The sequence below is a fragment of the Echeneis naucrates genome, chromosome 1 (genome assembly GCF_900963305.1).
Source record: "Echeneis naucrates chromosome 1, fEcheNa1.1, whole genome shotgun sequence".
Lineage (NCBI taxonomy): Eukaryota > Metazoa > Chordata > Actinopteri > Carangiformes > Echeneidae > Echeneis > Echeneis naucrates.
Window position 1 is genome coordinate 22738279 of NC_042511.1, and position 17504 is coordinate 22755782.

Here is a 17504-nt window from a genome sequence, read left to right on the forward strand (position 1 = left end):
AGAGGCACAGAGAGAGAGAGAGAGAGAGAGAGAGAGAAAGAGGGACAGAGAGCGAGAGAGAGAAAGAGGGACAGAGAGAGAGAGAGAGAAAGAGGCACAGAGAGAGAGAGAGAGAGAGAGAGAGAGAAAGAGGGACAGAGAGAGAGAGAGAGAAAGAGGCACAGAAAGAGAGAGAGACAGAGAGAGAGAGAGAGAAAGAGGGACAGAGAGAGAGAGAGAGAGAGAGAGAGAGAGAGAGAGAGAAAGAGGCACAGAGAGAGAGAGAGAAAGGCACAGAGAGAGAGAGAGAGAGAAAGAGGGACAGAGAGAGAGACAGAGAGAGAAAGAGGCACAGAGAGAGAGAGAGACAGAGAGAGAGAGAGACAGAGAGAAACAGAGAGAGAGAGAGAAACAGAGAGAGCTGCTGGCAAAAAAACTGTGTTCAGTATTTCATGTCACTGACCGAGCAGACGGATGGAAGAGCGTTTTTAAAGGGTGTATCTGTATCTGTGCATTTCTTCTTATTTTCCACGCTGTTTGACTTCATGGAGGATGAGGCGGAGCTGCGCACCAGAAGCCGGCCAGCAGGACAGAGACCTAACGGTGTGTGATATGTGTGTGGAGTTCAGGTTAACAAAACTAAGTCTTGTTTTTGTGTTTTTTAAATGATAAAAAAAATAGACCACAGTTGAGATGAAATGTTGTCAGGAACATTATGAAGATGTTGAGATATGACTCATGTGCAGATTGAAGTGAGTGTGTTTCTGCATTCCTTTGGCTGACAATGTGAAGTCCCAGACATTGTAGTTAGTGAAGTAAAGCACCAGGAAAGGCCTGTCAACAACTTTCTTACAGTACAATCACAAGACGTGGAAGCCTGACATGAGTCTATTCAGCATCTTAAAACTCAGAAACTCTGAGTTGATCCTCTCACCCCGATCAGTGAGCTGACATCAGAATGAGCTAACTTCTGTTGACATGAAACACAAAACTGTTCACTTACTGTTTGCTACCAGACATGATGCTGACTCACAGTTTCCAGTCTCCTGGATGAAGGTGATGATTAATCCCAGAGAATTTTAATCATATTATAAGAGAGGAAAGGTAGATGATTACTGTTTTGAGTCAATTTCAATTGTGGGAAGAGTGCAGCGTGCACCTTCTATCATTGATACACAACAACCTGATCACTCTCTGCTGTTTTGACATTAATGTGCTGAAAAGTTCTCGGTGCCTCACGATGTGAACGTATCATTAACCAGTGGTCTGATTCTCATCATCACACACTGCTGATGAAACTCAGACAGTGTGAGTACTAACCATTTGATTTAATCAACAAATATTAGCGCTTGTTTTTGCTCATTTGCTTCACGTACAAGCATTAAGGTGCTCTTCCATTTTCCTCCGTGAAGGAACGAAGGGCTTCTCATCAGTGTAGCTCACTTTTCTTTGCTCCTTGTTTTTCTCAGCAACACCTGCTGTGAAAAAACTAATTCGTCAATCCCTCCTGTGCCCTGCCTTATTTTTTACCATTGGGCTAGATCTACTACCCAACCCACTCAGTATCCTCCACACCCCAGCTCCACCTGCTGTCTCAATCCAAATTCCTGTCAGTCTGTCTGTGTCGAGCGGCTGCTGTGTCATGAGCCAGCTGTTGTTTCTACTTGATGCAGTTTTTTCCCCACCCATTCAAAGATAATGTTATGATATGATGCATTCTGTTGTCATTGGTTTGTATCGGCCATATTTCGGGTAATTTCCACTGTGATTCTTTCATCTGCACTGACACCATCTAATTTTCCCCTGATAAAGGATCCACAACTGCTGATATTGTGTTAGAGACGTGACAGTACAGTCCATCAGCCTGGCTTGGTCTTGTTTTTCAAGCGAGGGCAAATCAATTCTAACTACTCATTTTTGAGCAACATTCACTTCTGGATACTAACTCCAGTGATGATTTGTAGATGACATTTTGGTTTTTCCCTCTGAAACCCCTAAATTCAAAATATCACTCTAAATACAAAGCACTATGATTAGCTTAGTCAGCAAACTTGTCTGTGCACGTTCCAGAAAAAAGCCAAAGTTGGAACCAGACCTAAGTTCAACCTTTGGTCAGACTTTATGTGACTGTGACCAGGATCTGCTCGCTCACTAGTGTCGGCTGGTGTAGTATGACACACAGAGGCAGATTGTTGTTTTTTCCCTGTCTTTTGTTGCCAGCCATTTCACCAGCTGCTCTGTGACTGCTGCTGCTGTGCTGAGTAATGTCAGCATGTGTTCGAGTGAGAGCACGGCTGTGAAGGGAAAGCAGTCCTGCTGCCTTCAGCAGCTTTATCGTGCATTTTCTGGGTGGTTTTAAGTGTCGGCGGCTAACAAACGCTGATTTGGAGTCTAATTCAGAACCAAAGTAGAGGGTTTGTCAAGTAACCTGAAAGTATTTTCCATCACCTCAAACATTCAACAAGAGTTTTAGTGTCAAATAATATATCATTGTAAGACCACCTAATTAGTGCCAGAGTATTATAAATATGTTTTCAGAAGCTGTCCGTCCACTGGACATCCACATGATAGGATAGCCAATGCTGGCATTAGCATTAAGCTATAAACTGCCAGCAGCAGAAGCTAAAAAATGTAAATCACTCTATAAAACAGTGACATTTCCTGATTTTTCTTCAGATGTGATGATCTCTGAATGCTTTTAATGGATGAAACACTCAACTAAGAGAAGTCTGTTTTAAGTGTCTAGCAATGTTTAAGCTGTTAAATTCATTCCAAGGATGACTCACATACTTTATTTCTTGTCCTTTCCTGGCTAATGTGAAACTTCCTTACATTGACTTTCAGTCATCTTGACAAATCTGACACAACCTGTCATCTCTGATTTTCCTACAGGTGATATTGTGACTGTGCATATTGCCCTTTAATCTGAAAACCATCGTACCTTCCACCATAACTTTTTCTTTTTTTCTTTTTTTTTTTGGGTTTACCAGATTTTATTTTCTTTGCTTACCTTTCTGATACCTTTTGTGAAATAAATATAAATTGATTTATACTTTTTCATCACCCACAAATAGACTTTGACTTCCTGGTATTAAAAACGTACAACATAATTGTAGAGATGACTTTTGGTATTGTGAAGGACTAGACTCACGTCAGTTACCAAAGGCACATAAAGCTGTCAGCACGTAGGAAAAATAAATAAGCCATGGCTCAGTGTCGTGTGGCACACATTTCCCTTCCTGATTGACCACATTCCAGCTCATCAGATTGGCCAAATAAACACAGACATGCTGGAATATTATAGGTCCCTCCTTCTCCTTCCTGTTGCCTGTGGGTGTGTGATTACAAGCTTCAAGATCACAAACACACACAGGCACTCGGTGAACCAGGAGGGAATATCCAAAGATCTTGTATTTAATTCATCAAAAGGTAGGAGTCTCACTGTATGGTAAAGAGAAAGAGGAGTCTTATTCAGGATTAAAAATCACATTTTCCTGACTAGCATACACAAATCTACAAGGAAGTGATGATCTTTTATTTAACAAACCTGAGGTTAAAACTTTGTCTGCTTTAGTAGTTTAAAAGATGTCTCTCTCATGAGGTGAAAGCACCAAAGCTCTTTTCTCACATACTGTGCAGCTGTAACCTTAAGCACAACAGATAACAAGTACCAGGTGTGACAGGTGTATCTCGACTCCTCGCGAGGTCATAGTTTCAGCCACAGCCAGTAGTATCCAACAATAACGCTGAAACCTGCCACTGCTGCCAATATTTCTTCCTTAGGACTCTTCAAACAAGCAGACTGACCTGTCGTCCATTTTCACCTATATGAAAATGACTTCTATGGTGATTAGATAATCTGCATTACTGATATTACCTCTTAGCTTACATGCTAGCTAATGTGCTGTTTCCCATTCACCACTTGTCATTTGTTAATGCATGAACTGTGGAGTGTGTTGAAAGCTCATTTTACCTGAGTATTTTGTTAGTGAGTTCCCTTTAAACCACTTACATTGCATGTTCTTGACAGCAGAACTTTCTCAGCCTGAAGCACATTGCTGTTCCAAAATCACATGGACAGTATCTCCTGTTCTTAGTCAGCTTTCAGTTTCAGGAATATTATTTTGTGTACATTATCTGTTGTTGTTGCTCTCCGTAGCTCTTCCAGCTACACATAACTTTATTTTATCTATTGACTGTTTATGGGACAAAAAAAAAATGTAAATAACATGCACTGTAATAATTGATATGAAAGGTTCGTCGGCATATTTCTTGTCCATAAATGTATTTGCTCATTTAGATTATAGACAAACTGGTCCTGCAGGTTAGGGTTTGGTTCTTGTATTTCTAGTTAATACAGTCTGGTTGGGAGGTACGAGCAATTAGTGTTAGGTGAAAATAAAATGATGGCGATGACTAAAAGTTAGATGGACCTTTTCAAAGAAGAACAAACACATTGTCTGGCTTACAAATGTAGGATGATTTGAACTCATAAGCAAAATGCACCCATCTGCTCCGTCTTGGTTATGGCTTGACTACCAGCTATCAGTAGATGTTGCTGTGTAGCTAATGTTGTTTGCTGTCTCTCTGCTGCTTCTCTCACGTGTCTCTGCAGTGTTTGTAAAAGTTTTGGTGTTTACAAATGATAAACATCTGAGTCTGCACAGGTGAAATAAATATTCGCCCACTTTTTGAAGCCCAAAATTTCTATGACTTAAGCTAATTTAGTTTTATGAAATATTTGGTTGCAGTTCCTTTTTGTAACAAACTTTTTTTTGTTTGCTTTAGAACCCAAACACAAAAGAAGTTTGATTTCATGCTACAATGACAACATCTACTCATTTACTCCTTTTCACATGGACAGGAGCCACAGAAAACGCCCTCAAAAAAATTACTGTTTGGCCTTCAGGACATTCCTGTTTGCTCAATCTTTTGGCTGAACAGATTTTCAGTTAGAGGTTCTATAAACTTCAAGCTCTGCGATTTATATTAATATCACAGGAAAATGTTTTTTATCTTGTTTTGCCACACATTATTTATGAAACAAGTTCTTCTCCTGTTTTTTTTCCCCTCCAGATCATCTTGAAAGAACCAAGCCAGAGCATTTACACTCCAGGTTAGTAGTTAATTCTATAAGTGAGGTTCTATAATATTTGGAGCTGCAGCAGGAAACGGGTCCCTTCCCCTTTAACAGCCAGAGTCAGATCTGCTGATGATGAGCCTTTGAATGAACCAAACAATGAACTGATCTGTCCCGTTGAATGCCATCCAACATGTTTTAGTTGTTCCCAGACATTATAAGCTGAGGTCAGGCAGTGCAGTTTAGAGAGGGCATTTCTGGCCTGAGATATGTATGTGTTTGTGCTTATAACTTCACTAATCAGTTTAATGAACCGTGTGGAACCAAGAGGAGGGTGAGGATTTTCAGTCTGCCCCCCAGATAGTTTATAGCACCCCCGTACACTCAATGGTTAATGAGCAGGATGTGTTTTAATGGTTAGCCGCCCTCCTGTGTTGACTGTTTTGGTGAGGAGGCTGCTGGCACAGATCAGAGCATCTGATCAGGGAAGCAGAGAAAAGACAGGACATCTTAATAAGATAATCATGCTGAAATGAACTGACAGTGTTGAGGGATTGTAGAAATTAATAAAGCTACACCTTTTGGAGGAAAACAGCTGAAGCATAACAAAGAAGAGATCAGTTACCGTGTGGAGGAAATGATGTGGTAGCATTTACTGACACCCTGGTTCTGGGAGTTTGGTTAAGTTTTCATGAATTCTCTTATGTACAGCTGTCACATTCGATTGACTAGTAAGTGAGCAAATATTTTCCTGACTTTGCGCTTAAAATCTCAATAATAAAGTCATTTCTGTTCTACTCTACCCATCTCTATACTCCTCTCACTGTTTTTACTGCCTTATGTTATGTGTGATTTTTAAACGTGCTTACATAAGCAAATTTAAAATGAAAATTTAGAGTAAAGCAGCTGCATGGAAAGAGTAGACTGTGTGAGAATTGTCTGGGGTCAGGAGAAAAAATTACTTTTTACTAGCTGAGTCATCACAAAGGTGTGAGCCACTCCAGACCGGCTCCCACACCTCAGTGATAAATGTGTTTCCTGTTTTGATCTGCTTTTCAGCCAAGGACCTCTGTCTTCAATACGAGCTGCCATCAAACGAAGTAAGTTTGCCAAAACGTACTTCATTTTAGTGCCACAAAATCGACAAAATAAAGGATGTTCCTAAAAGCGTCAGATTGAAAAGGGAGTCATATTGAATTAGCTTCAGGTGCTTCTCATTTTGGTCAATATTTTATTAAAATGAACATTCTCCTCTATAACTCTGGTGATAACACTATAGCATCACAGTGGTGTCTATATATTATCAAATGGGCATGCAGAAAAGCAATAAGGCAGTGTTTTATTGGGACCTTTTCCCCTTTTTATTCAGCAAGATCCAGCGTTCAGTGTGAACATACCAGAGAGAGAAGGTAATGTAAAGTTTGTTCATGCTTTCCTCTTCACTATATTATTATATACAATCACAATGATGAGAATAAGAAAAAAACAAGTGGATGTGAAGGTGGATTGTCTCTCAGGTCTTTATAGTGTCTCGATCTTTCAGGCGACCAGAGATCACCATTGTCTCAGCAGAACCTCTGGCCAGTAACAGCTGCTTCCCAGGATCCTCTGTGGTGTTCCCTCCTCCTCAGGCGGGCTGGCCTGCAGGCATCCAGGCCATCTCAGAGGTAGACTACATTTTACTCACCATGTTGATATTATTTTCATAACAGCTTAATTTAGATGTCAAGAGTATAAAGATCATGAAATAGGCCATAAAATGTGCTGACAATGTGCAAACTCCCTCCAGCTAAATAAACCCGATAAATAGTAAGGTGTTTCTAAAACATTCGTATAGTATCATCAGTGGATATATGTGAAAACAATGTGTGTCCGTGTGTGAACACCTTTCAGCCCCCACCCTCCTATGACCAGGTGATTCAAGAGAAGACCCAGGAGGAGAACATTTTCAAGCCCACTGCAGCTCCCCGGCGGATCAGCTGCTCTCCCTCGAGTGCAACACAGACTGACTCTGTGAGGGAAGATACTTCCACCAACACTGTCCCTTCCACGGCTGTGAAAAGATCTGCTGGTGAGGCATGAAGTGATTTTTATCAGCAGTGGTGTGACTTTGTCCAATTTCCCTGTTTCAAATCCAAAAATGATATTTCTTTACATTTGGTTCCAGGTAAAACACCACAAAAACCGCCAAGGCCAACCCCACCAAAGCCAGTGGACAGAAAGCTCACTGAAACTGTCACACCTAATAGGAACGTGGGAATAAACAATGTAGCAGCAAACCAAAGTGGCTCTAAATCTGATGTAGCAAAACAAAACCCAGCAGATCCCACTCATACATGCACCAGATCTGTTACTGTACACTGGGATATTCCTCCAAACCTCCCCTCTGTCCCTGCTGAAACTAGTCCCTCTTCTACAAACTCAGAACCCAGTCAACATCCTGTTCCACTTCCTCGTACAAAATCCAGAAAACAGTCAACTCCAGAGGAGGTCAAAGTTCAGTCCCTGGTCCATATCACTGACAACTGTGATAGTATCCATCTTGATGCAGCAGAGGTGTCCTCAAATAAGTATTTGAAAGAATTATTAGAGGTTTTCAGTCCAGAAGATCAGTGCGAAGAAAAAGGTGACATCACAACCAAATCACACGAAGCATCTCAAGGTGAAGATGCTGTTAGCGAGATGAGCAATAGTCATCGTGATATCCGGTCCAAGATCCAGGCCTTTGAGAACCAGGCCAAGGCCGAGGAGGGAAGTGTTACTGAACCAGGCAAACCAGAACCTCGACCAAGAAAGCCCACCATCAAACCTCCAGTGGCTGCGAAACCATCTGTGGCTGTTAAACCTCAGTCTAACCCCAGTGCAGAAGATCTGTATCAAAATGTCTCAACCTCCAACATGCCACCAAACCATACACCAGCCCAGAAACCTCAGCCCCCCGAAAAGCTTATGGGACTGTCTATCAAAGGGGAGTTGGAAATCTTACACAGCAAGGCAGCCAACCCAGACAGACCACGTCCCGTGCTGACCCGAGCTCAGAACATCAATGAGGAGGAATCTTTAACAGCTCCTGCTGTACCGCCAACAAAGCCTTTGAAGGAGCCTCTTAAACCTAACCTAAACTTAAACAACCACAACTCAGCCTCCATCATCAGTGAGAGTGAGTATGTGAACAGTCAGTCACATAAGTCTGTGGTCTAATTTAAAATGAATTAGTTTTATTTAAAGAGTGCATTTCAAAATAAACGAGTCGTTATCAATCAGAGAACTGAACAAAAAATTTTACTCTAACTAATATTCTGGATAAAATCCAGTCGGCTTTGTCTCGAAATCAGAAAAAAAAGAAGAAATAAATGAGTTGATTGGCTTATTATCTAAACCCAGTCTCTGTCTAACTAAGAGTAAAAGTAAAACCACTTGCAAATCAAATCTTTGAAACGATGATTTGATTTCTCCTCAGCAGACAGGATGGAGTGGTCGATGCCACTACAATGTTTGTGCAGTCAAGCATGAGGAAACGGAGACAGACTAGCTTTTACTCTGAGATGCCCAGATCGCTGTATTCAACTATTAAAGCACTGTTATGGAGTCAAGTGTGTCTTTTTACAGACCACTTCCCAGTCAAACCCCAGGGTAATGTGGACAGCAATGGAGGCTCCTTCCCAAAGCAAAGTGTAGCAAGGAGACCAACAACCATCAGAGTGCCCAGCAAGACTGGTTCATGTGAGTCCAGCAAAACTTTCCATTCATTGAAATTGTGTCTAATTTCTTGCTGTATGTTCATATGTTATTGATGACACACTTAATATTTCAGTACATTATGATAACGGCAGATCTCTTCTCAGCGGCAGATAATGTTCCAGACGGTCCTCCGCCTCTTCCAGTCCACAAGCCTGTTGGCTCCCTGAACACCTCAGTCTTCCGAAAACAAAACTCAACACCCGCCCTCCCCTTACAGGTAAGACCTCCATCACAGTCTCACAACTTCACAAACACAACCTCAACATTAACTTTGTATATAAATTATTTCAGCGTTTATACAAACATGCTTTTGTGTCCATGCGCGTCAACTGAGGACCTTAACCCCCCCGCCCCTCCTGCTACATTAATTTTTGTATCCCTTTCAACACACTGCCTTAATCTCTTTTACTGTTGAATCTATCTTGGTACTAATAAAAATCTTCTGCAGGACTCTCTCCAATCCTGGTCTGAGCCATCGCTGCCACCTCGGTGAGTGATTGGGGATTATAAAAATAAAATACTCAAGTTGTAAAATGTCTGTAAAGATGTTACTTTACTTATTTTGATGACGATGTTGCACTTCAGGAGGCAAAGTACCATGAAAGTCCTCCCACCTCGCCCACCTCCAGCCAAAGCAGGCCCAGGACGACCTCCTCCACCCAGCCTCAAGATCTCAGGCCGATCCCAGTCAGCACCATGGGACTCTTCACCCAAACCCCAAGCAAAGAGGCCCCCCCACAAAGGCCCTGTCTTACCTCCAAGGCCTAACCCAGGCCACCGTCTCTACAACAAATACATTGTAAGAAGAGTGATCCCACTTCACATCTGTGTGCAACAATTATGTGGCAGATGCAGAATATTACATTTCATTTATTTCTTCCACAAGCTGGAACTTCCCCATGGAATTGCAGCCTTGGACTATCATGGGAACGGTACAGGAGAGCTGTCATTTCAGGTGACTCAACTAATTTAATGACGACGTTGCCTCTACATGAACGTGGTTCCCATTGCTCTTAGAAGTACAACTTTGGTGTTACGGACTGGAATCTAAAACCTTTCTTGGGTTTTGATAATAGAAAAATGAAGTTCTTCTGCTGCTAAAGGAAATCGATAAGAACACTTTTGAGTGTCAAGTTGGAGACAGAAGAGGCCAAGTCCACAAGTCACGCATGAAGATTATAATGCCTCTCACCTCAGACAAGTCCGAACTACAGGTAACTCTTCCTTCTTTCATGAGTTATTTCACAAGACTTGAGCCTCACTTGTTCCTTCGTGTCCAGTGAGCTCCGAAGCCCCATCATTTTTATTCTCTTTCCACAGTTTTCTGAACCAAGTTATGGGCTGAAGGTGCAGACTGTACATGATTTCATCGCAGGTGACACCTCCATTTATTGTTCTCGCACTGACAGCAATTGTGCAATAACACTGAAATTAAAGGTTATATTAAAAGAACCATTTGGAATTAGGGGAAATGCCACTTTATTGCTTCTTGGATTGAATTAGATGAGAGGAAATATGCCACCGTCATGGCTGTACATCAAGTACAGAAATTGAGCCATGAGGCTTTTGGTGCAGAATACAGTCCAAGATATTATGAGCGCAATAGTAAACCTTAAAAGCGTTTTTCAGATATATTTTTGAACTAATAGAATCTTTCAATCAGCTTAGTTTTTCCAGACATGATGCTGAAAGGGTTAGAGTTTAGGGTTACACAACACATCAATGGAAACTGTGCTGTAATTTCAAAAGCACACATAGCTACTCCTCTAAGTATCACTTTGAATTCTAACACACAAAAGAATATTTGTTGAGTTTCATGTCTTTGGGAGAAGTCATGCTTTCCCTGCCTTCCCAACTTTGTGCTAGGCTAGGCTAACAACTTCCTCACTACATATGTCCCACCTCCCGTGTGACATTGAAGTTAATGCAGTCAATTTCTAAAAACAATCCAAATCAGCGTAGCAGTATCCAATGATTTGGAGGTTTTTATATATTTGTGGATAATTTTGATGCCAACAGAGAACTGATGTGTGTTTTTCTTTGAAAAAGAGGGCAGAGGAGAATTGAGTCTGAGAGCAGGAGATGTTGTGACAATGGTGGAGAAGGTGGACAGTGACTGGTACAGAGGCACTTGCAGAGGATCAACTGGTTTCTTTCCCATTAGTTATGTTAAAGTCCTGGTAAGTTTCAACAACTGACTCTCTGAGAAAGCACTCAGAAGGCAGTTTATTTGTAAAGGTATGTGATGAGTAAGGACCCCTTGAAATAAAGAAATTGTCAATTCTCTATATAGTCAGATTCTCCGAAAATCCTCCCCAAAAGGAAACCATCTCCAACAGTCAGGTAACTTTTCTATACCTTGAAATGTTGTAAATACTTTAACAGCCTAAACTTAACTCACCTGATGTTCTCAAATGTTGCTGTGTCCTGTGAAGTGGCCCGCACTGTGTGGCGAGATTTGACTTTGAGGGGGAGCACAGTGATGAGCTGTCATTCTCTGAGGGAGATGTGATCCTGCTGAAGGAGTATATTGGACAGGAATGGGCTCGGGGACAGCTCGGTGTCTCAGTCGGAATCTTCCCTCTTAACTTTGTGGAGGTGATAGAAGATCTACCTCCACCTGAGCAGCAGGTGCAGACCCAGCCCAGCAGAATTGCACTGCCTGGTACGACACTATTATTCTCTTCTTTTTGTGCCGATCTGGTCACAGAAAGCATGGGTGCTAAATTGTACTTGCATTTGTGTATGTCTTCAATGAGAATATTTACGTTATCCTTCTTGCTCTTCGAATGAACCAATAACCAACATGACCCAGTTGGCTGGGTGTTTCTTCTTTCTCTCAACAATGAAGTCAAGACCATGACACTCAAGTAACCACGTCTGTAGCCAGTTCAAAAATACAGCTTAGATTTCACGATTTGAAGGCCTCCTTGCTTCCTCTAAAATGATTCATTTCATTCATGTTGATAGGTGTTTACTTTAGAAATCAAGTGTTTATAAAATTAATTCGTCTTGTTTTCTCTATAAGGTCCCTCTAATTAGTGCCAGATTACAAATCTTATTTAAACTTGTCTAAAAATAGTCTAATTTCAATCTAATGAACTTCAGGATTGTTGATTGTAACTTTTTATACATTTATGTGTAGGGGACTTTTGCTTGCGTCATTAGCAGTGGCTATTACGCAGACTTTATAAACAACATTAAAGGTGAACCAAACACTCTTTTTCATTCTGCCTCTAATGGGATTTTGTATGCTGTCCATCTCCTCACCCACACAGGCATGGTGGCTTCTCCAAGTGCAAATGCTGAGGTGTCCAACCCCACTCAGGTAAACAATATTTTTATAAGTAGTGAAATTGACAGAAAAGCTTTCAGATATAACGTTCCCTTGCTCACTTTGCAGGGAACCCAGTCCAAAGAGGACTGGGCTGTGGCTCTCTACGACTATGCTGGAAATTCAGAAGGCGACCTGTCCTTTCAGCAGGGCGACTCCATCCTGATCACCCGGCATATTAATGATGAATGGAGCAGTGGCAGGCTCAATGGCAGAGAGGGCCTCTTCCCCAGTGTGTTTGTTGAGAGCACCACAGGTATCATTTTCTCCAAATGTCACTTTTTGGTATTATGAAGCAAGTGTCTCCTACAAAGACCAGGCTGCCACAGGACTGCCTGTTGGGTGGTGATGAAGACAAGTATTGTCAATGTGTAGCAGCTGTTTTTCACCTGTCATTAGTGTTACAGTAAACTACATAATCATTAATCCCTTTTATTGGCATTGTAGCAGCAACAGGCAGGTTTTATTCCGGATGCATCTGTGGACTTTTGATCATTTTGCCTGTAATATGGTATTTTATTCAATGGTCCTCCATTTTCATTGTTTCATAAGAAAAACATCTGAATTACTAACAGAACATGGGAATGAGTTTTGTCCAGCATCTGTGAACTAAACAATTGGTAGCTGTATTGTTCATGCTGCCTCATTATTGTTCTTGGTGTTCCTCTGTGACTTACTGTTTGGCTCCCTCAGCAGGTCAGCAGTCCCAGGCTGTTGGTGGTCACATAGCCAGAGCTCTATATAGTTTCACATCAGACTGTGATGAGGAGCTCTCGCTGCAGGTACTCATTGATTTGTTTGAAATAGTTCACATTTTCAGAGGGAAACACCACTATCCTCACAACCTGGTTTCTTCCTCTTCCACAGACTGGGGATACTATCACTAATCTGGAGTCCATTGATGAGGAGTGGTTCTTGGGTGATTTGAGGGGGAAACGGGGACTCGTCCCTAAAAGCTACGTACAAGTAGTGGCACAATAACATTCAGGACAAAAAGGGGAAACTACTGTATGGAAGTCCTACATAAACAGCCTTTAACTGGAATGTGGTATTGTCATCTCCAAGCAGTGCACAATTTTATAATCTACAGCAGTGTTAAAGCTGACTGACAACTAAGAACCAAACACCTTGTCTTTTGGTCTTCTCCTTACCATCGGCACCATCTAGTGGTTTGTCTTGTTTTTCTACATGCACAGCATCCCACTATATGTACAAAATGTCAATTTTGTCAATTAAATCTACTTATTAAATGGAAATGTAATTTCTTGATTTGATTCTTTTCTGTCTGCATTAAAAACAACACATTTAGTTGTCATTTACATTTTTTATTAAATCTGTCAGGGTGTTTTTTAGACTGTCTCCTGGATGGGGGGCTCATAGCCGTCAGCCCTCTCCACCTTGGCTCCAGTGTCGTCACCAGATGCCTTTGCTGCACTGCCGGCACCGCCCTCACCATGAAGCTCCATCAGCTTGCCCACTGCAATTGAAGACAAAAGGCTTTAAACTCAGACCAAGCATAAGAGCTAAGGTCACTGGGAACCAGGAAGCTAAATGAAAAAGCTAAAGGAAAAAAGCAATACTGAAGCCAACCTGAAAACCATTCATCTTAAGAGATAACTACAACTACAGTCTTATCACGAGAGGGAACTTCAGCTGATCTCAAATGATAGTAATCACGTGATCATATGGGACCGAAACAGTTTGTCATCATGTGTTCCCAAAGGTAGAAATAAAATAATAATAAAGGGCAGAAAACCCAAAATATTGCTATGAAAAAGCTACTTACACTCAAACTTGGGCTTCTTAAGCATCTTGACCTTGCGGACATAGACGTCGTGGAGAGGGTAGATGGACTGGCAGGCCTTCTCAATGTCCTTGCCAACGCTGTCAGGGATCCTGTAAAAGGAGAATACACAACACATCAATGGAAAAGCTTTTTTTCTTTCCCCCCCAAAGAGACAAGTTTCTAGGGCCTAGCGTTTTTTTTTTTTTATGCGCCAATCTCCACAGTACATTTATAGCCAACAACCAGAAGTAATGATTTGTAGCATTTGATGCTTTCCTCCAACATGCAATAAAAAATTACTCATTCAGGGACAAAAGAATTGTACATGACTTACAGCTTGTTGACAACTTCCTTCAGGTCATTGGTCTGAACCTCACGGGTCATGATCTCCATCATCTTCTTACGAATCTGACGGACCTGCTGGTGCTGGGCGTAGGAAGTCTTTCTGATCTGGTTGGTGCGCTTCTTTGTGAAACCCACGCAGAACAGACGCAGAAGGTATCCATCGGTGGTCTTCACGTCCACATGAGCTTCAATCATGGTCTGAACAGAAAGAAGACAGCCATTACAGTTAGGCTTCAAACTAAATCAAAAATATTTAAGCCTGCAATGATTTTCATTTGTAGTCACCATTTTAAACAACTATAGCAAACCATTGTTAGTAGTGCCCACTTTGTTCCAACCTGCTTTTTAATGTTCATAATTGGTAAAAACTATATTTTCGCCCTTTGGATGAAACCTTAGACATTATTTGAGCTAAAAAAGTATTTTCTATCCTTACTGTTCATCCATGTTCATTGACTATGCCAGGATTAGAAAAAGCCCAAACTCCAACAAATCCTTTGGCTATACATTTGATTAACCTGACCAGTTGATGCATGATGAAGAATGGAAATGCAGCACATCTATTCTACAGCATTGCTGAACACAGGGCCACAAAATGGGTTTTAACCAAAACACTTCAAATTTGGGTCTCAGGACCGTACATGAAACCTTGAAGTTTGTGTTTCCAAAAGATTGTTTTACTACAAGATAGAGCAATTCTACTCTAGTTCTTGAGACTCAAACAAGTCGTATTCTAAATTCCACTTCACACACTAGGAACAATGATTTATAATCCATGCTCTTTCCAAGCACTGTCCAAAAAGTTGCATTTAGAATTAAATTGGTCGCCATTGCACACTACAAGAAGGTACATTAGACCTTTAAACCAGATGTTCCCACACAGTGCAAAAATCCAAACCACTGAACTAGTCATAATACCACTATAATTGTGCAAACATTACTGTTGTCACATCGTGAATATTGCAACTGCCCCCCCGTGGATATTTCATGGTGGCTAAAGCAAACTGCAAGCAGTACTTGCTACCAAAAATGTTCAAACTAACATGATGATTTGGTAAACTCATTGAACAAAGTGACCACTGTAAAATATTCTCAGGGCTATCACTGATCACGATCATTACCTGCCACTTCTTGACCATTGAGCACATCTTGTCACGGGTCAGGTCCATGCCGTGGAAGTTGGTGAGGCAGTTCTTGCCCTGAACGTCCTCGGTGATGAGCTTGAATTTACGGAAGGCAACCTCATCGTTCTGCAGGTCAGCAAGGCTCACCTCAAACACACGTCCCTTAAGACCATCTGAGGCGATTCCTGGATGTTTGTAAAACAGAGTGGATAAGCACAAACAAAAGCAGACTGATGCTAATGGTAATCTGGCCCCAGTGGAAATGTGTTCATGGGAAAATCAGCTGATCTCATAAGTAATCAGTAACATCATTTGGGACCGAAACAGTTTGTCATCATTTATTCCCATGTAATCACTGCAAGTATACAGCAACACACAAAACATTAGATCATATAAAGTGTATCTGTTAATACAGATCGTCTTCACTTTGCTCAAAGACGGTCTGAATTACGTTAGACATCTGTTATCGTACACGGTCCAATATAAGCCTTTACACAATCGAAACTTACTTGTTCCCTGAGTCCTGGTGACCAAGGTCTTGCCAAGATTGCGGATATTGAACATAGCCGGTGCCTTGACATCATACCAGTCCTTCTTGGAGAAAGGGTCCACACTGCGGAACAGTGAAAAGCAAATCCAGTCAGCGGCCCGTCCGTAAGTGGGACGGTGGTGTGCAGGTCCGTCAGCTAAAATCTGAAGCAGCTACACGGTTCACCATGCTAACGATTTAGGCGAGCAGAGCATGGACGGTCTTTATTCTGCTACACCATAAAGCTTCATGCAGCCATTTCCTGAATGAATTTATCATGGGTTTTGGATAATTGTTTGTAGTATCACGTATCTCTTGCCCAAGTGGATAGTGACTTCCATGTTAATGGGCAAGATTAGCTAAATTCATGCTAACGCTAAGATAATAACGTTTCTTTTACTTTGCTGAGAGGCCAAAGTCTCACCGTTCTTGGAAACGTATTTGACCTCCCTCATAATATTTCAGACTAAACACACCAGTCTGCCCAAATCTGTATACTTCTGCCACATTTGAGACGGAGCGGTGGGTACACGGCATGGTACGGTCTGTCTGCCCGGCGCCACAGAGGCCGTCGGTGACGAGCCTAGCACCAGCCTGTAACATCCATCCATTATCAGCTTCATCCTTCACATTTCCTACACCAAAGTCACACAGGTGACAGACGCAAACCTTTTTTTGTGTAGCCACGTGTGAATTTTCTACTTACATCTTCTTTTTGGCACCTTTTTTGCCGCCTTTGGTCAGCCTCTTATTCTTGCCGACTGCCATGTTGGCTACAGGGAGTGAAAGAGGAGGAAATAGAAAATCGCGCGAGAATTAAAGAGACAGACCGAGTTCGTGAGATTTGTTTTATCTCGCGAGTCCTTGCTTTTTTTTTTTCTTTTTTTTTTTTTGCTGCCACCTGCTGGGAAAAAATACAATTATGATAATATCATATGCCTCTGTTTACTGTTTATATAGTAAATAAACAGTATTTGTTGTGTTGTGGAAACAAATAAATTCTATAATGGGTTTAATTATTTTATAAACAACTCAGTGCCCGTTTCTACATTTGTCCCAACTGAATGCATTGAATTTCGATAACACTGAATTATAAAGCACTTATTTATAAAAGTATGTGCAAATAGCACCGCTTGAACAGAGGAGATTCAAACACTAACATCCATAGCAGTAACAGTAATAATGTCAAATCTGACGTAGGAAAGGGAAAAAAATAACTTGTCATTCTATGAAAACAATAATTAAATGACATACTGGGAATTTCAAAGAGTTTAAATTTATAACATATATCATTCAATTGTGATTAAATCTGACAAGTACAGCAGGTACTCAGTTCAGCCTCATATTCAAATTGTTGCAGTTTTCTTTGGTCATGCTAACACACCCCACATATAGGCCTATGTTGTGATCAACTTGTTATTTACAATAAACTTTTTTAAATGTAAAATAACTGATATGTGTGCAATGTTATGCTTTGATTATAAGTGAAAACACACATTATCCTACCAAACACATCAGGACAAACCAGTCTGTAGGTGAGGTCAGTTGTCATATGGGTGTGGCTTTTATCATCCACCCATAGTGTT

General features: G+C 41.2%; 2 protein-coding genes and 2 non-coding genes across 4 annotated transcripts; 1 reads left to right on the forward strand and 3 right to left on the reverse strand.

The window, feature by feature from the left end:
- The first annotated feature begins 3266 nt into the window (after nt 1–3266).
- On the forward strand, nt 3267–13426 carry sh3d19 (SH3 domain containing 19). The gene is made up of 21 exons (XM_029501104.1): nt 3267–3408; nt 5056–5095; nt 6119–6159; nt 6429–6468; nt 6603–6726; nt 6953–7130; nt 7227–8219; nt 8669–8782; nt 8905–9017; nt 9249–9289; nt 9386–9599; nt 9687–9755; nt 9877–10014; nt 10121–10175; nt 10850–10980; nt 11094–11143; nt 11236–11465; nt 12079–12128; nt 12204–12390; nt 12831–12916; nt 13002–13426. Exons 1-21 carry the CDS (start codon nt 3267–3269, stop codon nt 13113–13115), a joined length of 3150 nt encoding a protein of 1049 aa, XP_029356964.1. The 3' UTR covers nt 13116–13426.
- A 17-nt stretch (nt 13427–13443) lies between these two features.
- rps3a (ribosomal protein S3A) lies at nt 13444–16723 on the reverse strand. Its single transcript, XM_029505539.1, has 6 exons — nt 16625–16723; nt 15899–16002; nt 15387–15574; nt 14255–14463; nt 13921–14030; nt 13444–13611 (listed from the first exon to the last, which is right to left on the reverse strand). The coding sequence occupies exons 1-6, from the start codon at nt 16684–16686 to the stop codon at nt 13484–13486; spliced, it is 801 nt and encodes a 266-aa protein (XP_029361399.1). The 5' UTR covers nt 16687–16723; the 3' UTR covers nt 13444–13483.
- On the reverse strand, nt 13780–13850 carry LOC115050306 (small nucleolar RNA SNORD73). The gene has a single exon (XR_003841192.1). It is a non-coding gene; the product is annotated as a small nucleolar RNA SNORD73 (small nucleolar RNA).
- LOC115050293 (small nucleolar RNA SNORD73) lies at nt 15665–15732 on the reverse strand. The gene has a single exon (XR_003841190.1). It is a non-coding gene; the product is annotated as a small nucleolar RNA SNORD73 (small nucleolar RNA).
- Nucleotides 16724–17504: the final 781 nt, after the last annotated feature.